General features: G+C 50.8%; 3 protein-coding genes across 8 annotated transcripts; 2 read left to right on the top strand and 1 right to left on the bottom strand.

Annotated features, from left to right (window-relative positions):
• The first annotated feature begins 639 nt into the window (after positions 1-639).
• Positions 640-4,790, top strand: GINS1 (GINS complex subunit 1). Its single transcript, XM_027453501.3, has 7 exons — positions 640-774; positions 860-924; positions 1,004-1,099; positions 1,411-1,501; positions 2,021-2,137; positions 2,963-3,037; positions 3,199-4,790. Exons 1-7 carry the CDS (start codon positions 700-702, stop codon positions 3,265-3,267), a joined length of 588 nt encoding a protein of 195 aa, XP_027309302.1. The 5' UTR covers positions 640-699; the 3' UTR covers positions 3,268-4,790.
• On the bottom strand, positions 2,416-15,441 carry LOC101803001 (ninein-like protein). Of its 6 annotated transcripts, none has more exons than XM_072035363.1 (19): positions 15,313-15,441; positions 14,994-15,140; positions 14,110-14,336; positions 13,794-13,930; positions 13,579-13,716; positions 13,158-13,296; positions 12,824-12,934; positions 12,092-12,181; positions 10,586-10,685; positions 10,026-10,093; positions 9,405-9,541; positions 8,486-8,590; positions 8,045-8,114; positions 7,290-7,541; positions 6,737-6,949; positions 5,782-5,898; positions 5,446-5,686; positions 4,896-5,104; positions 2,416-3,016 (listed from the first exon to the last, which is right to left on the bottom strand). In XM_072035363.1, exons 4-17 carry the CDS (start codon positions 13,859-13,861, stop codon positions 5,498-5,500), a joined length of 1,797 nt encoding a protein of 598 aa, XP_071891464.1. In that variant the 5' UTR covers positions 13,862-13,930; positions 14,110-14,336; positions 14,994-15,140; positions 15,313-15,441; the 3' UTR covers positions 2,416-3,016; positions 4,896-5,104; positions 5,446-5,497. The 6 variants fall into 6 exon arrangements, with proteins under 6 accessions (XP_071891464.1, XP_027309297.3, XP_071891466.1 ...); XM_027453496.3 differs by having other exon boundaries at positions 14,177-14,336; XM_072035365.1 differs by lacking the exon at positions 8,486-8,590 and having other exon boundaries at positions 14,177-14,336.
• Positions 15,442-15,472: 31 nt separating this feature from the next.
• On the top strand, positions 15,473-22,871 carry EIF4A3 (eukaryotic translation initiation factor 4A3). The gene is made up of 12 exons (XM_027453500.3): positions 15,473-15,724; positions 15,968-16,040; positions 16,874-16,940; positions 17,953-18,015; positions 18,444-18,576; positions 19,611-19,691; positions 20,071-20,212; positions 20,915-21,053; positions 21,556-21,671; positions 22,120-22,227; positions 22,311-22,438; positions 22,662-22,871. The coding sequence occupies exons 1-12, from the start codon at positions 15,553-15,555 to the stop codon at positions 22,676-22,678; spliced, it is 1,239 nt and encodes a 412-aa protein (XP_027309301.1). The 5' UTR covers positions 15,473-15,552; the 3' UTR covers positions 22,679-22,871.
• The last annotated feature ends 1,132 nt before the right edge of the window (positions 22,872-24,003 follow it).

The raw sequence follows: 24,003 nt of genomic DNA, 5'->3' as shown, positions 1-24,003 counted from the left end.
TAAAAAAATGGCATTTTAAAATGCAATTTAAGAAATGAAATTTTTAAAATGCGCTTTAAAAAAGCAATCAAAAATGCAATTTTAAAAAGCATTTAAAAATGTAATTTAAAAAGCGATTAAAAATGTAATTAAAAACAAAAATGCGATTTTAAAATTATATTTAAACCAAAAGATGCAATTTTAAAGATGCAATTTAAAAAAAAAAAAAAGGCAACTTAAAAAATGCAAGTTAAAAACGCAATTTAAAAAAGCAAACGAATGCGATTTTAAAAATGCAATTAAAAAACAAATACAATTTAAAAATACAATGTAAAAACAAAAGAATGCGATTTTAAAGATGCAATTTAAAAAAAAAAAAAAGTGCGATTTTAAAAATGCGATTTAATAACGCAATTTAAAAACGAAATAACGCAATTTTTAAAACGCGATTTTAAAAATCGATTTTAAAAAATGCAATTAAAAAAGGATTTTTAAAGTGCAATTAACTAAAAAACCAGCAGACACCACCAATGCCAAGTGTCCCCCCCCCCCAGCTCGGGGGTAAGGCGGGAACCCCCGGCTCGCTCTCAGCACACCCCCGGCGCGCGCGCGCGCCCGGGCGGTCCCCGAGGGGGCGTGTCCTCGCCTCCCCCCGCCCCCTCGGCCGCCTCCCATTGGCTGCGGGGCAGCGCGGTTTTCCCGCGCGCGCGCCGCGGCGGCATGGCGGGAGAGCGGGCGGTGGGGCTGGTGCGGGAGCTGCAGCGCGCCGCGGGCGGGCACCTCCCGCCCTTCCGGGTGAGCGGGGACACCGGGAGGGGACCGGGGCCGCGGTGGGGACCCCCCGGGGGTCGTCCTCACCGAGTTGCCTCCGGTGCTGCAGGCGGAGGAGCTGCGGCAGGCGCTGGAGGAGATGCGGGCGCTGTACGAGCGGAACCAGGCGGATGTGTGAGTGCTGGGGGGGGTCCAGGAGGTCCCATCCCGTCCCATCCTGTCCCATCCCGGTGTAACGCGGCTCTTCTCGCAGGTCCGAAGCGAAGGCGGGCCGGACGGATCTGATTTTCCTCATCCGCTTTCGCCACTGCTGCCTGCTGAGGAACCAGCGCTGCATCGTGGCCTATCTGTGAGTGCCTTGGGGGGAGCGGGGTGGGGTGCTGGGGACCCCAAAAAGAGCGACCTGCCCTCGGTTCCTCTGCCCAGCCAACGGGGCTGCCCCTGTTCCCTGCTGGCATCACCAAAAACCAGGAGGAAGACTGCTTGCTCCTGCGCTTTGAAAGTTTTAATTAACAAAGAGGCCAAAAATCCCATCCTGTTAACAAAAATCCCCTCCTTTAGAGGGAGGAGGGTGGGGTAGCCACAGCCTTTGCCCCCTGCTCTGAGGGCAGAGCCGGGTATGGTGAAGGTGCTGCTCGTGCCCCTTGGTTCTTGCCCCAGGTACGACCGGTTGCTGCGGATCCGAGCGCTCAGGTGGGAGTACGGCAGCATCCTGCCCAACGCCATCCAGTTCCACATGTCGGCTGAGGAAGTGAGTCTGCCTCGTCTTGCACCGTTCCCCTCCTTCCACTTAATCTCCCCCAGTGGATTATTTAGTACAGTCAGAAATGGATGACCTTCCCCCATCCCTACTAAAAAAAATAAGACACTTCATGTGCTTTTCTGTAAATGTCAGTCTGTTTCGAAATGTTCTAAGGGTGCGATCCTGAATGTACAACGAGTACAGGTAATGCCTGGCAATTCAAAGGATTGGGTGGCCTTCATTAGATCCCACTCACAGCCAGCAGAACTCTGGCCTCTACGTGCTGCTCTCAAATTCTCTCTCAGGACTGAAGTACAGAGCTGCTCATGGTGTTCTCTGCATGTGTGCTAGCCTGAGTCCAGATTGCTCTGTGCCCTGGACAGTTATTCCCTTCAGACGAACTTGCAGTCGCTGTTGGCTGCCAGGAACAGAGGTCTGACAGCACAAACAAACTGCATCTCGCTCCTCAGGCACCTGTCAGCACGAGCTGCGTGGCTTTGCCTGAGGCACTGCTGTTGATGTCTGCAGGTGGAGTGGTTCAATCGGTACAAAAAGTCCCTGGCTACCTACATGAGGTCAGTAGGCGGAGAGGAGGGGCTGGACCTTACGCAGGACATAAAGCCTCCCAAGAGCCTGTACATCGAAGTAAGTGGAAGAGTGGCGATTTCTGTCTGAACAAACAGTTTTTGCCCAGCTGTCTCTCCTTTTTTGGGTATTTTTACCTCCCTCCCCATTAGGAAGTTCTTTGAGTAAAGCCTTCCAGAGCACCAAGGCTTCCACAAGCTCTGATGCTTTCCTGTCTAAACTTTTCCTGCCAGTATTTTATTTCTTCTCCTATGGAGGGCTCAAATTATGTTGAAACATGAATTACCTGCCTGCAAGGAACTGGTGTGGTAGGAGTGAAGAGTCTGAACCACAGTAAAAAGTTTTTTAAGTATTTATTTTACAGAAACCTAACTCTTTCTTTCAAAGAACTCCTTGGATTGATTAGAAACCTTGTTCCCACGTTATGGGTTGTGAACAAGGCGATGTTTATTGTTATTTTAAATGGACTTTGATAGGTGAGACTATAAATAATTTTACACAGTTGATGCAACCATCCAAGAGCACGTGAAAAATTGTATCAGTCACCAGCTGAAGTGCTCTGTTCCTTTACTCTCTTACAAAGAACGTGTGGTGGCACTCAGCCTGCTCTTTGAGACTGTTTCAGTGTTAACAGACGGGCAGTTCCTGCTCTGTGTGTGGGGAGGTCCTCCTGGAAATGCTGCTGCTATTCTGCAGGGCTGGTCTTTAGTTTCTGGAGAGCTGGGTCTGCTCACTGGTGCTTCTTGCTCCGGGCAAAGGCAGGAAGAGAACATCAGGGAGAGGGTACCTGGACTTCTGGAGCATGTGTTTCAAGTCAGCAGTGCTGTGAGGTATTTGCTGTGTGAGGTCTGCTGATCCAGGGACTGCTGCCCCTCTGCTCTGCAGGTGCGGTGCTTAAAGGACTACGGAGAATTTGAGATCGAAGATGGCACCACCGTCCTGTTGAAGAAGAACAGCCAGGTATTTGTGACAAAAGCATGTGGTCCTGTGGCCCTAACCCCTTTCCTGTTCTTTTCCTTTTCCTCTTTCACTCCCGTGACGTGCCCCAGACCTGCAGTTCAGCCCTGCCTGATCTGGCACCCCTGGATTTTGGGGAAAAACTTGTCTGTGTTTCCATGCAGCACTTCTTGCCCCGCTGGAAATGCGAGCAGTTAATCAGACAAGGAGTCCTGGAGCACATCCTGTCCTGAGTGTGCAGGACAGGAGGGACAGCCTTTGCCTGATGCCCTGTACATAATGGGGAGCGAACCCTGGTGCGTGCAGGACTTCAGCCACCTCAGCATCTCTGCGTGGAGCACCTGCAGCTCCATGTAACAGCCTGATGTGAAGACCAGCTCCAAGTTTATAAAGTGTGCAGACCATATTGGCCAGCGCTGTGTGACCAAAGGGTGAATACTGGTGATGTAGCAAGCCTGGGAATCCTGCCCTTGTATCCAAGCCCCGCAGCTACATGCAGGTTCTGTGAATGCTGTCGGGCTGGGAGCAGCTCTTTGTTCACACCGTGCCTTCAGGAGAAAGAGGCTGACCAGCTGGGCTGGGGAAGCTGGGAGAACACCACAGCTGCAAAATGAAGAGCTGCTTCAGCCTTCAGTTTTTCTAGTTCAAGAGTCAATGTTCTGTTCATTAAACACTCCCTGACCTGGATCTCTGGGCCAACCCATCTTGTCCCTGCAGGGTGATGCTTCACTGGTTATTTAGGTGGCTCTGAACTCTTCCACATGTCAGGTCAGGCTGAAAGAGCTTTCCAGGACTAGACACAGCTTTGTCTCCCAGAGGCCTATAAACGTGCTTTCTTAAGGTGCTGAGTGAATGAGCACTGCGGACTGTGCCCCTTTCTCTATGGGGTCACCTTCCCCAGCACCCTGGTCTGGTAGGGCCTAGAGGCTATTTGGAGGAGGGATGGGAGAGGGAGCAGAAGGTTTTAAGGATTTTAAGCACCAAAACAGTAAGATGGCAGAGCTGCTCTCCCTATAGTTTTCATAATGGAACTGCTCAGTTTTGGGTAGTGGCTGAGGAAACACTTCTAAAAACCTAAGTTCTGTGTAAAATCACAAGTTTCCCTAGCCACAACCCAATACCTTAGGGAAGAACGCAGGTAGAGGATCAAGTGTTCAGGCCATTTTTTGCGCTGCTCTCCCAGCCTCAGCCAAGGAACATCCCTGAGCTAACCCTGGCTTGTTCTTCCACCCTGCATGAACTTCCCTCCTTGCCGTCACACAGTTTCCCCAGGAGCCCCTAAAATCAGGACTGCCCCCAAGGCAAAGCAAGGGGAATCTCAGCTGTCCTCTACCATGGCAGGAAGAGCAGCTCTAGACCAGAGGCCTCAGTCAGCCTCCAGCCCTCTCCTCGCATTGTCCCTGTCCTGTCCTGTCCCCCATGGCAAGGGGCTGCCCTGCCAAGCTGGGAATTAGAGGCAGTAGCTGAGTGTGGCTGTCATGCCAATTTATCCCCTTTTATTCTTATGCCAACAACAGCTTGATATTTAAGCCTTCTTGCTTGTAGTGACTTAGCCTCTGCTTTACTACCCCGATGCAGTCAGGCTTGTCTCTCTCCTGCAGTAGTCACCACAGCCCAGAACCCCAGGAGTCCTTTCAGCCCCCACCTAAACACCCCTGGCCCTGCACAAAGCAAGGCAGTGATGTAGTAGCAATAATGCATCCCTCCATGCAGAGGGTAACACCCCATGGCGATCAATAAAGCTGGTATTTGCTCATGTGAGTGCTCTGTGGCCTTTTCAACAGCTTATTTTGGCAAGAATAGTATTTAGTGTCAGCATGTGAAGAGTAACAAGGAAGGCAAGGTGCTGCCCTTCACTTACCCTGCCTCCTGGTCTCCTCTGAGGAAGTGCAGTGAGGACGGCTTGCTGAAGTACAGTGCTGCACAGGGGCCACCAGCTCTGCCCCCAGCCCTGGAGGCTCAAATTGGAAGAGGAGCCCCTCTGGCCTGCTCACCACAGAGATGTTGGTTTGGATCCTAGGCTCAGGCTTTAGGAAGCTTCAGGCTCCGTCTCCTAGAGCCCAAGAGGAACTGTAGGGAATACAAGAGTTCAGCATCAGTTTTAAGAGGTTCCTGAAATTCAGAGCAGGCAGGATGGCAGGAGCTGCTGCCAGCATTGCACGCATTTTAGTGCCACGATGCAGCTTTCCTGCTCAGAGAGAGCCAGATGCAGGAACCTGCAGCTCTCCTGCCCTGGCTTTCCACCTGTAACAGGGTGGCCCCAACAGCAACCCTCTGCGGAGGAGCGATTCAGGACCGATTTCCTTGAAGGACTCTGGTCTCAATTTTCTACTTTCTACCCAGGAAAATTCTGGCAAGATCAGGGAGGACAAAGCTCATTTCCCAACCCAACCAGATCTCTCCTTCCACACCTGACAAGTCCCAGCCAGGTCCAGCAGCACGGCTGCCACAGCCGGCGCCCCACTACACGCTCAAAGACGCCGGCGTGATTTTTCCGATGAGCTGCTTCAGGGCCGAGGCCTGCTCCTCCAACACCTGGTTCTTCTCCTCAGTGCTCTTCTGCTTCAGCTCCGCCGCCTGCAGGGCCACGGCAAACCCCCTGTTCTCCTCACGGAGCTCTGCGATCAGCAGCTTGTTCCTGGAGAGCTGGGCCTGCGGCGAGGACGGGAAAGCTTTAAGGCTCAGCGTGCCCTCAGAGGGCTCCCAGCCCGGCAGAGAAACGCAGCTCCAGCCCCTCCTGCACCCACCTGTGTGTCCTTGAGGTGAGCTGCCCTGTCTGCCAGCACGGCCTCAGCGCTCCTCAGCTCGCTCTCCAGCCCCTCCGCCTGCTCCATGGCCGCCTGCAGCAGACGCTCGTGTTCCTCCTGCAGCGGGCAACGAAGCCGAACGTGGGGCTGTGCCAAAACCCACCCGGCCCCCAGCACCCCCACACCACACAGATCTTCACACTCTTCTCTTCCAGGTTGGAACTGGATGGTCTTTAAGGTCCCTTCCAACCTGAGCCATTCTATGAAGGGCGAACGGGGGATCAGCAGAATGCAAGAGCAGTGGGGGAGTGCCTAGAGCCCACAACCTTCCCTAGGTCAGCACCAACCTATTTTAAGACAAGACACAGCTCTCCCAGCAATGTTTTCTGTTAAAAAGAAAAAAAAATAAGCCAATGATCTTCCTTCTCACAGCTGTGCCCAGAAAAACCCGGGGAGAGAGAAAATTAAATTTCCCTGGATGCAGTTTCTGTGTCCACGTGTTTAATTATGATTTGTTCCATCTGTGCCCAGGTCAGTTTGACTGAACCACAGTGTCCTGAAGCAGAGGATGAACACACAAAACCCCGACACCTTATTGACCCAATGCCCTACAAATAAAGCCACCCCACTCCGTGCAGGCTACGTCTCCACATAGAGGGCTCAAGTTTTCTTTCCCAGGCCTGAGCCAGCACAGTGTCTCCCTGGATGGCTCCTGCCAGGTATCTGGCCTGGGGGTAGGTGGATTGGAGTGGGGAGGGCTCTTCCTCAAGCACAGGCTGCTGACTGGGTTCACGAGGAATGAAAACTGCAGCTGGAATTTGAAGATCAAGTGCATTTTCTATGGGGGTTCTTGATGTGCAGCATCTTCTACCCAAACCTCTGGTGACCTCAGCCACCTCCCAGGCTGGCAGCGCTCCCTCTGGCACCTGTGACTGAGCTGCAAATCCTCGCTTACCTGCGTCCTGAGCAGCTGCCTGTGTGCCTGCTCAGCCTGCCGATGGAGGTTTTCCTGGAGCCACCGAGCCCTGCTCTGTTCCTCCCTCAAGCTGGCTTGCAGCTGCTCAAACTGTTTCTTTGGCACCATGTTGTTCATCTGCGCCTTGGCCTGCTGCAGCTGCAGCGCATGCCGAGTCTGGGCCAGGCTCAGGCTCGCTTTGGCTTCTAAAAGCTGCAACACAGAAAGGCAGAGAGCTGGTTACAGCTTTGGGCCAGCGAGGGGGCAGCCCCAGGGTGTGCTGCAGGTGAGAGGAGAGCTCAGGCAGCACCCCCAGCTCTCATGTCAGCACGCCCACAGCACAGCAGGACCATGGCAGAGGTGCTTGCCAGGCAGCCTGCAAAGTCAGGGATGAAGACTGCTAGGAGCTGCAGGAGGGAGTGTCCTTTGTCTACCCCAAAAAGGTAGAGGACAACCCTTTCTGCCTGGGGAAGGTGCCTGAGCAGGGCAACACCAGCCCCACAGGGGCTGTTCAGCAGCCTGCCACCCTGTTTTGATACCAAACAGCACCCACCTTCTCTTGTGAGGCCCTGAGCTGCTGCCAAAGCAGTTCCAGCTCCGTCCAGCACATTGCATGCTGCCCGTGGTGCTCTGGCCTTGCTGCCATCTCCGCTCCTTGCAGCTCCTCAGCTTCCACCAGCCTCTGGCTCTGCAGCCGGGCGGTGGCAGGGCTGATGCTGCGGCTGGCCTCATGCTCGGGGAGCTCATGGCTCAGCTGACACAGCTTGGTGTTCAGCTGGGAGACCTCCCTTCTGCTCTTCTCACTCTGGAAAATATTCAGGAAAAAAAAATGCAGAGGTTTAGAGAGGGATGAGCAGTAACAGAGACTTTACCTGTCCCTGCTGGGCCCTTAACCACGAACTCTGCTGTCACTGCAGGACCGTGCGTACACCTAGGACGTGTGCCCTCATTTCCCAACCCAACCAAATCCCAGCAGCCGTGTTCAGGAGCAGCATTGGTGGTTAAGAAAACCCACGCAGCTGATAACCCTGGAGGAGGCTGCCAGGAAAAGCAGCGAGGGGGGCTAGGGTCTGACCGCAGAGATGCGTAACAGAAATATTAAGGCTGGTGTGAACGCAGCACGAATGGAAAGGTAGGCAACGAGAATGGAACAAGGGCTACAAGAGCAGCCTCCAACACCAAAGGACACCATTCCCAAGAGCCACGCTGGCCCGTGGTCTGACAGACCGTTCTCCTCCACAGGCAGATGCAGATTTTGCCCTCCTAAACCCTCCAGCCAAGAGTCTGTCCGTGTTAATGGCTTCTTACCGACTCCATCAGCTCCAGTGTTTCAGCCAGCTCCTGCACCTCCTCTCTGCCCAGCTCACTCACGTGTCTCCTGTCAGGGAGAGGGATATGATCAGCTTCAAACCAGACAGCCACAAACACGGCCCCCACTTCAGGGAGCCACACATCCAGTCTTGGCCTGCAAAACCAAGCAAAACCTGGCCAAAATGGTCCTGAACTGACTCTGGAGTGGGTCGGGTGCCTCAGCCTACTTCAGAGAAAACTGCCCAAGCCAGGCCTGGCCCAGCACTGGCAGCTTTCACGTGGAATGAAGTGGGTGAGAGTGCTGGCTTTTGGAAATGAGCAATCAAAAGGCAGGCTGAGACAGCAGAAATCTAGTAAATGCACCGGAGTGGCACTCCTTCTTACAAGCATTAGCTGTCCACCCATCCACCAGCCTCCCATAGCTGGTTCCTCCCTTACTCATCATGTCTGCTGCCCTTCCTTGCCTCCCTCAGCTCTTGCTGGAGTCTCCCCAGCTGACTTTTCAGCAAGCTGTTCTCCTCCAGCAGCCAGCACAGGTCTCCCCTGCAGGGAGAGACAGCAGAATGAGAAAAATCGTGGAAAAATCGTGCAAAGGCCCAGTTTGCTCTTGGCATCCTATGCAGGTTCCCTGCCCTATTCCCATTTGCAAGGACATCAAGAACTAAAGAAATCTGAGAAACATCAACCCAATAGCTCAGGCAAAATGCATAGGGACAATCAGGAGATGCCAGAGGTAGAGAAGGAGCAGGTCTTCAAGGGAAGGGAAATAAAAGGGAGTAAGGACACACAGCATCAGAAAACAGCTGGAACAGCTGTGTCAAGAGGAAAAAGGGCAAGAGGAAAGGTTGGGGGCAGTGATGGGGTGTGCTGAGAAGCAGGAGGGGACAGGCACGAACAGTTTCCTGCCCAATTCCTCTGCAGTCTCCTCCACAAACCCATTCTGTCCCCTGGGGAGGTTGCAGAATCAGAACCAGAAGCATACAAAGGATGATCATCCATTCAGTGACTACCTCACTCTTGAGCAAACCAATCCGTTTTGGCCAAATAAAGAAAATTAAGCCATTTTTTGCTGCTTTTAAGACAGCAGATGGCAATGATCTAGGAAGTAGAGGCAAGTTTGCTGAAGAACAAAGCAAGAGAAAGATCATAAGAAAACACTGATGAAAAAAAGAGAACAACACCAGACCTCAGGCCCTCTCTGTCCCTGCACTGCGTCCTCAGCTCTTCTCCTTCCTGGTGCAGCTGCTGCCTTGGACATCCTACATCTTTAGGGAGCTGTGTTCCTACCCTGGCCTGCCCAATCTCAAGCTCCTCCTCCAGCTCCAGGCTCTGCACACATTTTTGAGTTGCCTCGTACCTTGCAACTGTTTCTTCCAGGTCTCTTTTCTGGCCTTCCACCTTGCTCATCTCAGCCTCGACGCTTTTTTTGCTGTCCTTCTTCTCTCTTTCAAAGTTTTTCCTCATTAACTCAATTTCCTTCTCGTAATAGTTTACCTGTTGGAGAGAGACAAAATTTGGGGTAACAGCACTGTCCTCCTGAGAGCCCCTCCTCTCCTCCAATAGCTCTAACTCAGATTTAGTGGTTCCTGGTCCCTGCTGAACTTAGCAGCCCCTAACAAGCAGCTATCAGCGGGTCCCAGCTTCCCTAGCAGCCAGCACTGCTCCCCTTTCTCCTTGTTTGCAGTACTGGGACCCTGGAGAGAGGGGAGAGGCGGGGGCATCATTATTTGCAGCTCCTCCATCCTTCCTCCACCCTGCAGAGCAATTCCTTGCCCAAGAGGTGGCAGTGAGGAGCTGCTGCTCCCACAGCTCCCAGCTCGATGCAAGGTGACAGCAGACATCCACCGAGCCTTTGCCACGCAGCGAGGGCTCGACGTCTTCCTACCAGCTGAAATGGGCAGGGGAAGACAGGTGCCCCCCCTTCCATCCACCAAGCAGTCGTGCTGAGAAGTCAGACATCCGCTCCCACAGCTCTCACCTTGGTTTCCAGCTGCACCTTCAGGTCCTGAAGCTGTTCTTGGAGCTGCTCCGTTGTGAGTGATGTCTCTGTGCATGCAGAATTGGGAGCCAGAGCATTGGGAGAGAGGCACATAGAGAGAGAAGCTCAATGAGGACAGTTTTGCAGACAGGACTGGATCCACTGCCCGTGTGCTTGATGCTCAGGATGGGCACAGACCCCTGGACGTGCTGGAGTCTGGACCTCTGGCTCTCTAGTCCAACCTCCTGCTCAGACAAGGACTATCACCAAAGCTAGGGCAGGATGGCTACAGCTTCATCCACTCAAATCCCAAAAGATCTCCCTTCTATCTCCCTTCTACGTGGCAAGCAGTCCCAGTCCCACGATAGCTACATCACCCCTCTGCGCAAAATCTTGTTTCCTAATGCTCACCCTGAACCCCCCAACCCCCAGTCCATTTCTCCTTCGCTCTATCACATACACCACATATCTACTATTCACCACACTCCCGTGAAAGTCCCACCACCGGGAAACCTTGCTCTTGTCAAGACAGAGCTGCAGCAAACCCTCCTGTGTCTCACCTGCAGCCGGCAGCCCTCGCTCGGCCCTGCTCTCCTGCTGCAGCTGAAGACGCAGCGCTTCCAGCTCCCTCCGCAGCACGCTGTTCTGGTCCCACAGCACCTGAGGCAGGTTATAATGCAGCTGTGAAGCTTTCCAGGGCTGCAAGTGGCCAAGAGGCCACGGCTCCCAGCAGCTGGGAGCACTAAGGATCTCTCACAGCATGAAGGGCAGAGCCCCTCCCTCATCACCATAGGCAGAAAATGAGGCAGGGGGATTTTCTTCCTCTCCAAACAGAGAGATGACAGATTTTGGAAGAGCCAGAGAAGAAATGAATGTCAACGCAGGGCCCGCAAGGGAATGTTTCCTGGTGGCAGCAGCTGAGAGCTGGGCACCTGCTTGAAGTAGCAGCGTGCAAGGGATCCTGCCTCCCTCTGCACCACCCACTGAGTGGGCGTCAAATTATGTCCCACGTGCTGCCCCATCCAGAAAACTGATGGGCTGCAAGAGACTAAAGGGCTTCCACGGATCCCAATTTAAAAATATATACCCAAACAGATCTACGTAAAAGCGGAGGCAGCTTAGTCTCCATTCTAAACAAAAGAGCAGACAGAGGAGGAGGAGGAAGGCTGCCAGCATTCAGCAAAGGGAAAGGAGAAACCCAAACGGGTGCTTTCACGTGGGCAGATGAAACCCAAAGGCTTCATCTCCATCCAGCAGCACCTGCATGAATCACCCTGGGGCAGCTCAGCTGCAGGAACAGGTCCAGCACCAAGCATCTCCAACATCTCCTACCCTCTGGTGCCACCTGGAGCACTGCTCCGCCACGTCTGCCTTTAACCACAGCTTCAGGAGGGGCTGTCTACTCAATCCAAAGGGCTTTGCTGCAAACGCAGAGATCTCAGCCCCCGCTGCAGTGACTCAATAAGCCACCATCTCTGCTCGGTGGTGGTCCCCAGCCACACACAGAAGTTGGAAGCAAGGACGATGCAGTAGGTGCTGGACTCCGCACGCTCAGGAGCCAACGCAGAGAGCACCCAGCAACTCACAACATGCAGAATATGCAAACCATTAACAATTACAGAAGGGCAACGGAGGCTGTGCTCACATCCCAGAGAGCCCAAAGCTTTGGGCACAGCGCCATGCAGGAGGTGCAGCGAGCACAGCACCAACGCCAGAAGCACACACACACACCAGGTACCTGGACAGGCTCACCTTGACTCTCTAGCAGAGTCCAGTAGCAAGGAGTTTTGGAGGGGTTGTGAAATGGGGACCAGAAAGAGGAAAGGGAAAAACAAGAAAGGATTTAGCTGACAGCATCCCTTCCAGAGGAACACAGCCTCCTGTTTGTACTCAAGGGGAAATGCCTCCTGCCAAAAGGTGCTGAGCAAGGCGAGAGGGACCCCCTGCCTCCACGCTCTGATCAGAGCTGCCCCCCACTCCTCTGCCCTAAGCTAAAGAGCCCCACAGACGTGCAGATGACAGCTGTGCTGCCACAGCAGCTCTGTGGGAGAGCTGCCCACCCGTACCTGGCACTGCCGCTCGTATTCCAGCACGATCTCCGCAAAGCGCTCGCTCGGGGTCAGGAGCTCCGGGCTGTAGGGCTCCACCTGCTCCAGCTGCACAGGCACAAGGGAACACTTTTCATCAAGGAAATCAGCATCTCTACAAATGGAGAGCCAAAAGCTCTACAAACATCATTGCAGTGATGGTGCTAAGCCCTTAGATGCAGAAGGGTTCCTACTCACACCTGTAGGATGGGTCAAATGCAGAAGGAGGGGGAAAAGCATCTTTATTCCTGTCAGAGACACCAAACTGCAGGCAGGCTGACCTTTCCAAACTGGCTCCTGAGAACACAGACTCATTTTTTTCCCCAGATCCTTTTCACCAGGTTCCTCGCTGCAGTGGAACCCTTTACTGCCAATTCTAACTAACAATTAACCCTTTACTTCAGTACTCATGAAAAAGAAAGCTTTTATTTTCTTGAAACCAAACTCTGAAGTTCTCACTTGAAAATTTTTGAATTTGTCTAATTTAATACACTTGCAAACTTTCTTCCTTCCTTCTTTTTCTTTCAGACTTTAAGGCCTAAATCAAAAGTCATTTTTCTTTCCAGACTGTCATTAATTTACAAAATGAATTTGGGGAGGAGGCAAACCCACAACTGAGCTGTAATATACAAAATTTCACAGAAAAGGGTCAAGCTTTTGACGAGTTCCTAAAAAGATCCTACTTAACCACAGTAGAGAAAGAAAGGCCACCTTGTCCTTCACAACGAGGTTGAGCTCTTTCTGCAGCTCCAGCACCAGCTTCTCAGAGGCCACCAGTTTCTCAGTCATCTCCCTGACCTTGTTTTGCAGCTGTGTGTTCTCCTGCAGACAGAAGGGAGAAGATTCTCTTGATGTTGTGGGTGCTCACATCGCAGGATGGGTTCATCAGTCACGGGCCTGCAACAGGGAGCTGCTAATTATATTTTCTCCATAAAACTCCTGCCGTTCCCACCAAAAGCACGACAAACTATCTGTCTTAATCACCTCCTCCACTTTGCCTCCTCCTCTAGAGCGAGGACACTTCATCCAGGGCAGTTTTACTCACCCTCATCATGAGGTTCAGTCTTCCATGCAGGCTGGCCTCTCTGCCCTGGAGGAGCTGTGTATCAGCCTCCAGCTTTGCTTGATGGTTGAGTGCTTGCTGCAAAAGCAGCTCCTTTGCCTGCATCTCAGCTTGAACATCCCTGGAACAGACAAGCAATGTGACTGAAGCACGTTCACAGATTACCACGAGGTCCAGACATCCCCGCTCAGCCCACAAAAAGCAGAAGACAAAAACTTTTTTGGGGAGGAATGTTGGAACCATAAGTGACGTGCACATAAGGGGTCTTCAGGGACTTTTCTGCCATTGATACAACAACCAAGCAAGCGAGGTATTCAGAAAGGAAAACAGGGACAGGGGGAAGAGGCTGTGGACACCCACAGGAAAGCCATTTTCCCTGCCCAAACAAAAGAGTCACTCCTACTTGAGCTTGCCCTGGCTGTGCTCGAGGGCGATGTACTGCTCGTCCAACTCCCTGCCAAGCTGCAGGCAGCGCCTCTCCGCTTTCTCCAGGTCCAGCCTTGCCTTGTCCCTCTCCCTGCAGATCTGCTTCACCTGTATCCTGCAAGCACAGCAAGGGAGGCATTCAGAGACACCCCACGCGCCTCACACAGGGGCCCTCACAGCAGCCTGCCTTACCTGAGGCACTGGAGTTTGTTCGCGTAGGAGGTGACAGCCGCATGCTGAAGCCCACTCCTGGGGACCATGAGCGCCCTGCCCAAGGCTGCGGGTACCTCTGCCAGGCTCCCCTGCTCCTCTGGGCTGCTGCTTGGCCTCTGGAAGAAAAACACAGACTGGAGTTGTTCTCCCCTCTCTTCCAACACTTCTACTGTTACACCAGCTGATCACCCTCCAGTCTTAGAGACACTCCCCGTATCACAAACGGGCTTTGATCATATCCATCCCAGATTTTCCCTAGCCCTGGGGTGGCCAAAGCCAGCCCCTGATCACAAACCTGCCTGCAAGTGCTTCTTCCACCCCAGATCTGTTTGCTGGAAAGCCTGGTTGCTCACTTCACTCACCACCACCAGAAAAGCCCGCGCCAGGGACCTTGAGGATCTCCTTGAAGTTCTTCCAGGGCTCAGACAGCAATGACAAATTCAGGTTTGGTGAATCTAGTGCCGTTGCTGACGCTGGAGAGATGTGGGCTCACACAGCTTGGCAGGAAGGATGCTCACTCTCCTGCGATGTCAGGTAAAAAAGCAACAGAGGGAAGTCAGCGGGACAGAACAGGCAGAGAAACACCGACAGCTTTTAATACTGAAGCTCCAAGGATCCCATCAACGTTGGGGAAAGTTCTAAAAACACCAAACTGTCAGGAGGGAGATGTCACGAGCCACCTCTCAGGCAATAACAAGGAGCAAGTTGAAAGCCACAGACCACATCTTTTGGTCTCCCTACACACCCGTGAAAATGCAGCATCCACAGAAAGGCCAACAAAAGTTATACAGCATGCAATGGCCTTTTGAAAACTGCCGGACAGGGACTGCCAGACAACATTTTGTTTGGCCTAGAAGTTAAAATCGGGCTGAGGTCACCACGCAGCGGGTGAAGTCCAGACCATCCCCAAAAAATGACCAACACGTAGAAAACTCCCCAGGTCACCACCCTCAACTAACATCTATTAAATCACTCCATTGTGAAATGAAACCTCTCAGCCTGAACTGCTCTCAGCAGGACCCGTTCTTTAGGAGTGCATTTTGGGGGGAATCAGAGGAACCCTTCTAGGTGCGATGGCTGGATTTGCGTCTGCAAAACGTTGTATGGATGTGATGTAGGAACGAAGCCCTGTGTAAGGAGCTGGCCACGACTTAGAGATGCAGGGTTAGGGGGAAGCACCTCGGGGGGGCTGCAGGTGAGGGTGACCGGGGGGATCCCTGATGGAGGAAACCTCCCTGCTTCCTGCATCCCATGGAGCACCAACAGCCTCGATGCTGGCATGCCGTGGGGCTGGGCCACCTGTGCTGTCCTGAAGCCTCCAAATTCCTAAAAAATAGAGGGTGGGAGAAGAGAAACTCAGCAGGCGCAGGAGGCGAGCAGCCCCTTTGAGCACCAGCACCCCCCTTATTATCATTTTTTACACCACAAACACACCGCGATTTCCAAACCTCCCCTGACACAGCTTCACCCCGCTCCCTCTCACCCTCCCGCCGCTCACCAGACGGATCGGTGCCAAAAAGGACCAAAAAAAAAGGTGCGGGAAGGACAGAAAATGTCCGACGGGAGCGGAGACCGAGGAGCAACACCCTCCCCTCAGGAGCACCACCGCCCGCCCTCCTCTCCCTCACTGCGCATGCGCGTTCCCCCCTCTGGCTGCCTCACCGCCGCCTGTGCGCATGCGCAGTGCGCGCCGCGGCCTGGTCTCTCGTGTGAGGAGGCAGCGGGGGAGGCCGCCGCCATGTCGGGCTCGGCGGGCTCCGGCGGCGGCAGCGGCTCGGCCAGGAAGCGGCTGATGAAGGAGGAGGACATGACCAAGGTGGAGTTCGAGACCAGCGAGGAGGTGGACGTGACGCCCACCTTCGACACCATGGGGCTGCGGGAGGACCTGCTGCGGGGCATCTACGCCTACGGTGAGGGGGGGGGGGGGAGGGGAAGAAAAGGAGGGAAAGGGAGGGGAAGAAGGGGAAGGAAAGGGAAGAAAGGGAAAGAAAAGGAAAAAGGGGAGGGGAAGGGGAAGGGAAAATGGGGAGGGGAGGGGAAGGGAAAGGGGAAATGGGGAGGGGAGGGGAAGGGAAGTGAAGGGAAGGGGAGGGAGCTGTGGGCCATGGGGGTGTTGGTGTGTGTTTTGGGGCCCCTAACGGCTGTTCCCACAGGGTTTGAGAAGCCATCGGCCATCCAGCAGAGAGCCATCAAGCAGATCATCAAGGGCCGGGATGTGATCGCACAGTAGGTGGCCGCTCGTTGTCTGCAAGGCCTGCCCAGGGGGTGAATAGGCAGGGGGAAGGCTGATATGTTGTCTCTGGTGGCATCAAAAAGGATGTGGTTGCTGTTGGGAAAGGTGTTTCTGGGTCGCTAGTGGGAACTGGCAGACTTCTGGGTTGTATTGGCTTAGCGGATCCCAGGGAGGCCTTATAGTGGCCTTCCAGTACCTACAGGGGTCTATGGGAAAATTGGGAGGGATGCTTTGGCAGGGAGTGGAGTGATAGGACAAGGGGTAATGGCTTTAAACTAAGAGAAGATAAGCTTAGATTGGATGTTAGGAAGAAATTTTTCACCATGAGGGTGATGAGGCACAGCAACGCCTTGCCAGAGAAGCTGTGGATGCCCCATCCCTGGAAGTGTTCAAGGCCAGGCTGGATGGGGCTTTGGGCAGCCTGGCCTGGTGGGAGCTGTCCCTGCCCATGGCAGGGGATGGAACCAGATGATTTCTAAGGTCCCATCCAACTTAAGTCACTGCTGGATTCTGTGATCTAACATTTCCTTTAAAAAAATTAAAGATCTTCCGAGACAGATGGCAGAAAGCTGAAGTACTGATCTGATAAAGAGTAACCATGCCAGAGCCAGGGGGCCTGGAATAGACAGTGCTTTGTCCCTGATGCTACAGTCTTTAAAGCTGTGTGTCTGCAAACCACACTGATCATAACAAAACTTTGTGGCAATGTTCACTTGTTTTCAACAAATGAATGGCAGTTCCTTTGGGCAGAGAGGTGGAATGTGTTGAAATTGCCTGTGTTGTTTATCCAGAAATGGAGAGCGTTCACCAAACATCTGTTCCTCAGGTCACAGTCCGGAACAGGAAAAACAGCAACATTCTCCATCTCCGTTCTGCAGTGCTTGGATATACAGGTAACTTCACAGTGTGTGCTGAAATCTTGTTTGTTGTTTTTTAATTATTAGATTCATCATCATAAAAGCCTCTGTTTGTAAAGAGCGAACAAATGAAGCTTTCCATTGAACTCTTAATTATGGGCAGTGAAATTGAGGCAAAATTCTGACTGAAAATTTCATCAGTTTAGCTGTTAAACCCACCTTGACAAAATACATTCAGAAAAAAAATCTTACAAAGTTAGTTTTGATAGCTGACCTCATTCATACAGTTTTATTTTTGTTGTTAGAGGGCTAAGTTAATCTCTCAGCAGGCAGATTTCCCCTCAGCAGTCCTAACAGCATTGTCGACCCATCTGAACAGCTGCATACATTGCACAAAATCAAATGCAGACTTGTGACTGACATGTTTGCTTGTGTTTTACTCAGTGGTACCATGTTGATCTAATTGCTTTTGAAATATCCTCTTGAGTGTATAGATGATGGGTAAAATGATTTTCTGTGGGCTGTTACTCCTTTAAGTAAAGCCTAGATTGCCATTTACCTGTCATTGCCTGGGGTTGTAAAAATAAACATTGCGTGTTCTGAATGAAAAGGTCAGCTTTTTGCTTTGTTTCTATGAAGTGCTCACAGTAATTTTCAAATCTAACACTTCAAAACATGACTTTTGTGCAGCGCGAGGTTTTTATCTGAACTGGAAATACAAAATTTTGGTCGCTTAAGTTTCTAGTCTTCTGTAAGATGAGTACACACTTCTATAAGTAATTTCAGAAATTAGGTAGAAAAGCGAGCTGTCAAATGAAGAATGGACTTGTCAAAAGCAACGTAATGTAAGAAGCCGTTACTGTGTAAGTGTTCTGTGTGGGAGTAGCTCTCTAGGTGCACTGACCCATGCAAACACTAGGTTTTAGCACAAAATTTTGTGATGAATCCTTGAAGTGTGACGTTTTAGAGTACCATGACATCTGTTGCCTGTTACGCTTGGATGCTATCTGCCACGTGACCAACTGCCACCATTGCCTGTTCTTGTCAGGTTCGTGAGACCCAGGCCCTGATCTTAGCACCAACTCGGGAGCTGGCGGTACAGATTCAGAAGGTAGGAGCATCTCAGTCGCCATCCATAAAGCACTTGCAAGGCCTGCTGCCAATTCCCAGAGCTAGAAGTGTTTACATTATTTTCCTGAAAGGAATAAGAAATTATGCCATAGGGCTGTCTGTCCCATCTGCATTATATCCATTCTTGGTTCCATGGCTGTGGTGTTTAAGGTTTTACACGTTCCTACCTGAATTTTTAAGGACAGTATTTTTGTAAAGCAGTTATGATCCCCAGAGACTGAGTCCTCAGTGAAAGCCTGCCCTTGAGGAGGTTTGGGTAACAACTTAAAAAAAAAAAAAAAAAAGTATTTTTATTGAGCTTACATCTTCTGAAAAAAATACTGTATGGCCATGCAGCTTCAAAGCTCTTCACATATAACAAATTTCATGAGAGCTCAGTTGGTTAATCTGTCCTTTGTGTCAAAACAGGGTCTTCTTGCTCTGGGAGACTACATGAACGTCCAGTGTCACGCCTGCATTGGAGGCACCAACGTGGGGGAAGACATTCGAAAGCTGGATTATGGGCAGCACGTTGTAGCTGGCACTCCAGGCCGGGTGTTCGGTAAGGAGCTCTGCGAGGCTGCAGCCCTCTGGGTTTAGATGAGTTGAGCCAGGGGAACACTGCAGATTTTGTGCACTTAGATTCAAAAGAGATAAGTCTGAATTTACTGGAGTAATATATGAAATCAGAGAAATCGGGGGGAGAATATTGGGATTTTCTGTTTATATTTTGCATTTCATTGTTGAAATGGTTCTTTACTCTTCTTTTTCATGCTAGCAGGTAATTTTTAACAAGGAAGATATTGCAATCCTAGGAAAGAGGTTAAAGTCTTAGAGGAGATAGGAGCTGGGTCTGTTTGAATGTCAGAATTAGGCCCATATTTTCTGTGTACTAGCCCTCCCTAGCTCTTTCTTAAATCAGGTGTACACACAACTGTACTTCTTAGTTTCACAACATAAAGATTTTTATATTTACTGGTAATGGTGATTGCTCAGTGGTAGTGTTAGCCTTCAAGCTCACATCTTCTGCATCTCTGAGGAACAGGCAACGCTTCCTTATGTGAATACCTGTCACTGGGAGCACAGAGTTAGTCTCCGTAAGCGCAAGGACATAAAAACGCAAAAAACAATTTGGTGGCTGCCAAACTGTTGGCTTCGAACAGCACACTTTAGAGCAGGTACTTTTTTATGACAGTATGAAGGAGTTACACAAAGCTATGTGCTCCTTCGAACAGGAGGCAGATTTGCCCACTCTGTTGCCACAAAGTTCAGGTAGCACTTTGCATTTCTCACATCCAGCTGCAGTTGCTGTGGGAGACTGGTTCACCTGTGTGCAGTTACCAAACAGCCTCCCACAGGTGGGGTTCTGAGAGCTTCCCTGCAATTCATGCTCCCTTAGCTGAATGGCAGAGATGTGCCCATGGTTGTAGGGCATGCAGCGGCTCTTGGGTGTGCTTTTTTCCCTCACCAAACACCAGTCCCTGTTGGCAGCAGGGGAAGTGCCTGTCCTTCCAGCAAAATGCACTGACGGGCTGAGAGCAGTGTAGGCTCGCTTGCTGTCAGAGCCTTTTCATCTTACAAAATGAAATCTTACAGATATGATTCGGCGTCGAAGTTTAAGGACTCGAGCCATCAAAATGCTGGTTTTAGATGAAGCAGACGAAATGCTCAATAAAGGTAAAGCAATTCTTTCTACTCAACTCTGAGATTCCACTGCGTCCCAGGTGTTAGACCTGCTTCTTAAAAAGAACTGGTTTTGCCAAAGCTAGGCAATTACATTACAGGTTGTACCAAACTACGTAACATGCCTAAATTGTCCAATTCAGGTGCTGTGTCATTTTCAGTAGTTAAAAATTCTTGAGTGCTGCCTTTTGTACTGTACTGCGCAACGCAGCCATGTCCAGGTGTGGGGGAGAACTGGGGAGAGGTGAGCAATGGGTTATGCTGGCTGAGTTATTGATTCAGTCACTGTTGTCATAGCTCAGACTGTGAAAGAAGAGGATATTCAGGAGAAAGACATGCTAAGTGTCCTGTGCTACCTGATTTGCTTTTGCAGGTTTTAAGGAACAGATTTATGATGTGTACAGATACTTGCCTCCAGCTACGCAGGTGGTTCTGATCAGTGCCACTTTGCCTCACGAAATTCTGGAGATGACCAATAAATTCATGACCGACCCCATTCGCATCTTGGTCAAACGGTGAGTTTTCTTGGAATGTGAGAGAGACAGCTCTTCCTTCTCACCAGTGCAGTTTGACTCAGTATTTGCAGATGTCCTTGTGTCCCACTTCCAAGCAGCAGCAGACTTGTCTGACCTAATCCCCATCCAATTCTGTTTGCTGCTGCTCAACCTGAGTCCCCCATCCCTCCACACAGTGCAGTCTCTTCTGGAAATCCACCTCTCAGGCCTCCCTGATTCCTGTGCTCCTCCAGAGGCATCCTCCATTAATTTGCTATTATATAGTATGGCTAGAAAGCTTAAAGCTGACTGATTGTGGAGGTAGAGCTTACATCTGGCATTGCCACAGATGTTACTGAACTCGCCAAGAATCAAGAGGAGTAAGTAGGCAGCCCGGCTAGGAGGGCCTCCCTCTTGTCGGATCAGTCTCTTTTGCTAAGATGGTTGAATGTAAAAATAATGAGAACAGAAGCATTTCCCTTGGAAGCTGTCTAAAGCAGAGAGGGTGCCCAAGTTCATGTCTCTGTTGCACAGGTAATGTTTGAGGCCTTTCTTAGAGCAGACTTCTCCAGGGACTTCATAGAATAGCGTCTGCTTCAGTGCAACCCACGACACCCAGGGCAGAGACATGAGCTCTGCTGAACCACAGCCACCCCTTTTACCTGTATTGTTGTCTGTATTCACTTCCTCGTGGCACGTTACAGCTCTTCTTCTCCCCTACAGTGATGAGTTGACCCTTGAAGGAATCAAGCAGTTTTTCGTGGCTGTGGAGAGGGAGGAATGGAAGTTCGACACCTTGTGCGATCTCTACGACACGCTCACCATCACCCAGGCTGTCATCTTCTGTAACACCAAGAGAAAGGTACGGTGGCCACCAGATGGATATGTTATATATTCCTCTCACAAAGAGGGTCTCCTCTGAGAGAATGACGAGGACAAACCCAGCTAAAAGGCCTAGTTGTTTCCCCTGTTGGGAATTGTTCAGTAAGAAGAGAGCTTAAACGTGTCTTTAGGATGTGCCTAACGTAAACAACAGGTTACAGGCAGAGCTGATGTAGAACTCATTGGATAAGAATGCGCTTATTGTAGTTGTTTGTAAGCCCAAAAACAAAACTACCCTTTTTGAATAAACGTTCTTAATTCCTTTCCTTTGGGAGTTCATGGAAGCCTGTCAGAGAGCTGATGCTCTGTAAGGACTATTTACTTCCATAATGCTTAATGGAGCTTCCATTAGCTCCGTAATGCTCGTTAAAGTGTCTCTCACTCCTTACCATAATGTGTGTTCAAACATTCTCCAAGCCCAGCTTGCGTAGTTGGCTGCCATGAGCAAATAGCTAAGCCAGGCTGCTTGGCTGTACCCACAGGTAGACTGGCTGACAGAGAAGATGAGAGAAGCCAACTTCACAGTGTCATCCATGCATGGGGACATGCCACAGAAGGAGAGAGAATCCATCATGAAAGAGTTCAGATCTGGTGCAAGGTAAATTCCTTGAACAGTATTTACATCATTTCTTCAGGTGTCTCATAGGCTTCTAAGACTGGTTCCTTTAAACCGTTCTCCCAAGGCCTTGTTCCTGCTCTAGCTTAAAATCAGAACTCTGATTCCCATCCATCTTCTTACAGGGTGGGAGATAATCACCCTCCAAGGGGGAACACTCCTATTTGTAGGCATCTAACTGACCTCTTCAGCAAGCTAGAACAGGCTGGGAGTTGCTGCATTTAAAATAAATCAAGGAAGATAGATGAAAGCTGGCTCTGCACTATCTATCTGTCTCTCCCCTGAAGGCTGGCAATTCTGCATGGGACAGCAGCATTGTGGATGCTGCCAGTGTGCTATGGGGAGGGCAGGGGAGGCCCCAGGAGACTCCTTACCTCATACACACCTTCAGAGGGGTGGAACAGCAGTAATTGTCCCCTTCTCTTTGCAGCCGAGTCCTCATCTCAACAGATGTTTGGGCTAGAGGCCTGGATGTGCCTCAGGTGTCCCTGATCATTAATTACGACTTGCCCAACAACAGAGAACTCTACATACACAGGTAAGCTTGTTCCCATGAGGGAATGCAGCTGGCTTACTCTTCCCTGAGGTGGCTCCAGTCTCTCTTTCCTTCCACCTCCACAGAATCGGCCGCTCAGGCAGATACGGGCGAAAAGGTGTAGCGATCAACTTCGTGAAGAACGACGACATCCGCATCCTGCGGGACATCGAGCAGTACTACTCCACCCAGATCGACGAGATGCCCATGAACGGTGAGCATGGGCCTGCCCCAGGGAGGCTGCTGGTGCACTGCAGCTGGAAGGGATGGAGGCTTCGTTTTGCCACGTGCCTCATTCCCAACTACACCCTCTTTTCTCCCCCTAGAGAATCAGGGGAAAAATTTGGGAAAATCTGGGTGCACTTTGCTGCTGGGCTGTTGCTTTCAGCCCACTCAGTGTATACTTACATTTTCTTTTTCTTATTCTCTCGTTTCAGTTGCTGATCTTATCTGAAGGTCCACGTTCATCAGGGAGTGGTACTCATCTAACCATTTGTTAGCCTCCGTAATTATGTTTTGGACCCACCTCCTTTTACTCATACTGCTGGTCATATGTTCCTGAGTTGGGCTGCAGTCAGGAACTTGTGTAAATAATGTCTTTACTCCTGCCCATGTTTTTCAATAAAAAAAAGGAAGTTTTACCATAATCTGTGCTTAATTACTCTAAACTAAGACAGTTACAGGCAGGAAGCTTTGAGATACTGCCACAATAGGGTAGCACAATCAGAAAAGCACTGGACACCGAGGATATCTAGATTCATAAAATACCGGGCTTCCTGTTCAATCTCTTATACTTGCTGTGCTAGCTGATAGACTTTTTAGATTTTAACTCATTCTTGCCTCTCAAGGGAGCAGCCTTACATAGGAAAAGCTTATGGCAACCGTGTCATAAGCTGCTTTAAAAAAACTGAGTTACAAGATAGAAGGGTCCTGTCATTTATGACGTTCCAGGGTTGTTTTTTTTTGTTTGTTTTTTAAATACATTATTCCAGATGAGTGTTTTCCCTTCACAAGGATCCTAGGGACTTCAGTAGACATTTGTAAAGTTGAGTTCCTGTTTAACTTGTTGCCAGCTGGGAGAACACATCCTAACCACAGCAGAATAATCACTAACATTCATATGTTTCCTGAAGTAACCAAAAGTATCTTTTATCTTGCCACCTTTCCCACAACACCCATGCACTCACCAGCACTGGCCTTTAAGGCACCAGTATCTCCAGTAACCAGCATTCAGGGCCTCGTCAGTCTCCGGCCGCCTCCCGCAGAGGGCAGCACTCACACTACAGACGTGTCTCTGGGTCCCCCATGCACCCCAAGGACCTTCCAGTCCCTCTAACAGGAGCTCTGTGCCCTTGTTGCCTAACAGATCTCTAAGTGCATCCAGCCTGGCCTCGGGGCTGCTTCACCAGCTGGCTCCCACTTACCTGGCTAACCCAGACCCCTGTTCTACACTAACACATACCCAGGCTCCACAGCTGCTGACACACTCTTGCCATTTACTCCCATCTTCCCCACAAAGTCCCCATGGCCCGAGGTCCCACCCCAGGTGGCACTCAGGTGTCTCCTGAGCCCCAACACCCAAGGAGCAGGTTAGAAATGGAGTTAAAGGAGAGAACAGGTCAGAACACAGCGATCACACACAGACCCAGGACAGACAAGCACACTCACCAGCAGCCTGCTGACACACAACCAGCACCTTTTATGCCCTTGACCTTCCATTTCCCACACTTGTTCCTCTCCAAAATCATCTTGATCTCTTTCTTCCTGCCTTCGGTTCCT

The sequence above is a fragment of the Anas platyrhynchos genome, chromosome 3 (genome assembly GCF_047663525.1).
Source record: "Anas platyrhynchos isolate ZD024472 breed Pekin duck chromosome 3, IASCAAS_PekinDuck_T2T, whole genome shotgun sequence".
In the NCBI taxonomy this organism is placed as follows: domain Eukaryota; kingdom Metazoa; phylum Chordata; class Aves; order Anseriformes; family Anatidae; genus Anas; species Anas platyrhynchos.
The sequence above is the reverse complement of the archived record's forward strand: the minus strand, read 5'-3'. Positions and strand labels throughout refer to the sequence as shown.

Coding starts and splice junctions, on each gene's coding strand:
- GINS1 (XM_027453501.3), top strand. CDS start 700: ATGGCGGGAGAGCGGGCGGTGGGGCTGGTGCGGGAGCTGCAGCGCGCC. Junction 775..859: donor GGCACCTCCCGCCCTTCCGG/GTGAGCGGGGAC, acceptor CCGGTGCTGCAG/GCGGAGGAGCTGCGGCAGGC. Junction 1,502..2,020: donor TCCACATGTCGGCTGAGGAA/GTGAGTCTGCCT, acceptor TGATGTCTGCAG/GTGGAGTGGTTCAATCGGTA.
- LOC101803001 (XM_072035363.1), bottom strand. CDS start 13,861: ATGGTCCCCAGGAGTGGGCTTCAGCATGCGGCTGTCACCTCCTACGCG. Junction 13,297..13,578: donor CACAGCCAGGGCAAGCTCAA/GTAGGAGTGACT, acceptor TGTCTGTTCCAG/GGATGTTCAAGCTGAGATGC. Junction 8,591..9,404: donor CTGGAAGAAACAGTTGCAAG/GTACGAGGCAAC, acceptor CTCTCCCTGCAG/GGGAGACCTGTGCTGGCTGC.
- EIF4A3 (XM_027453500.3), top strand. CDS start 15,553: ATGTCGGGCTCGGCGGGCTCCGGCGGCGGCAGCGGCTCGGCCAGGAAG. Junction 20,213..20,914: donor ATTCGCATCTTGGTCAAACG/GTGAGTTTTCTT, acceptor TCTCCCCTACAG/TGATGAGTTGACCCTTGAAG. Junction 21,054..21,555: donor TCTGTAACACCAAGAGAAAG/GTACGGTGGCCA, acceptor CTGTACCCACAG/GTAGACTGGCTGACAGAGAA.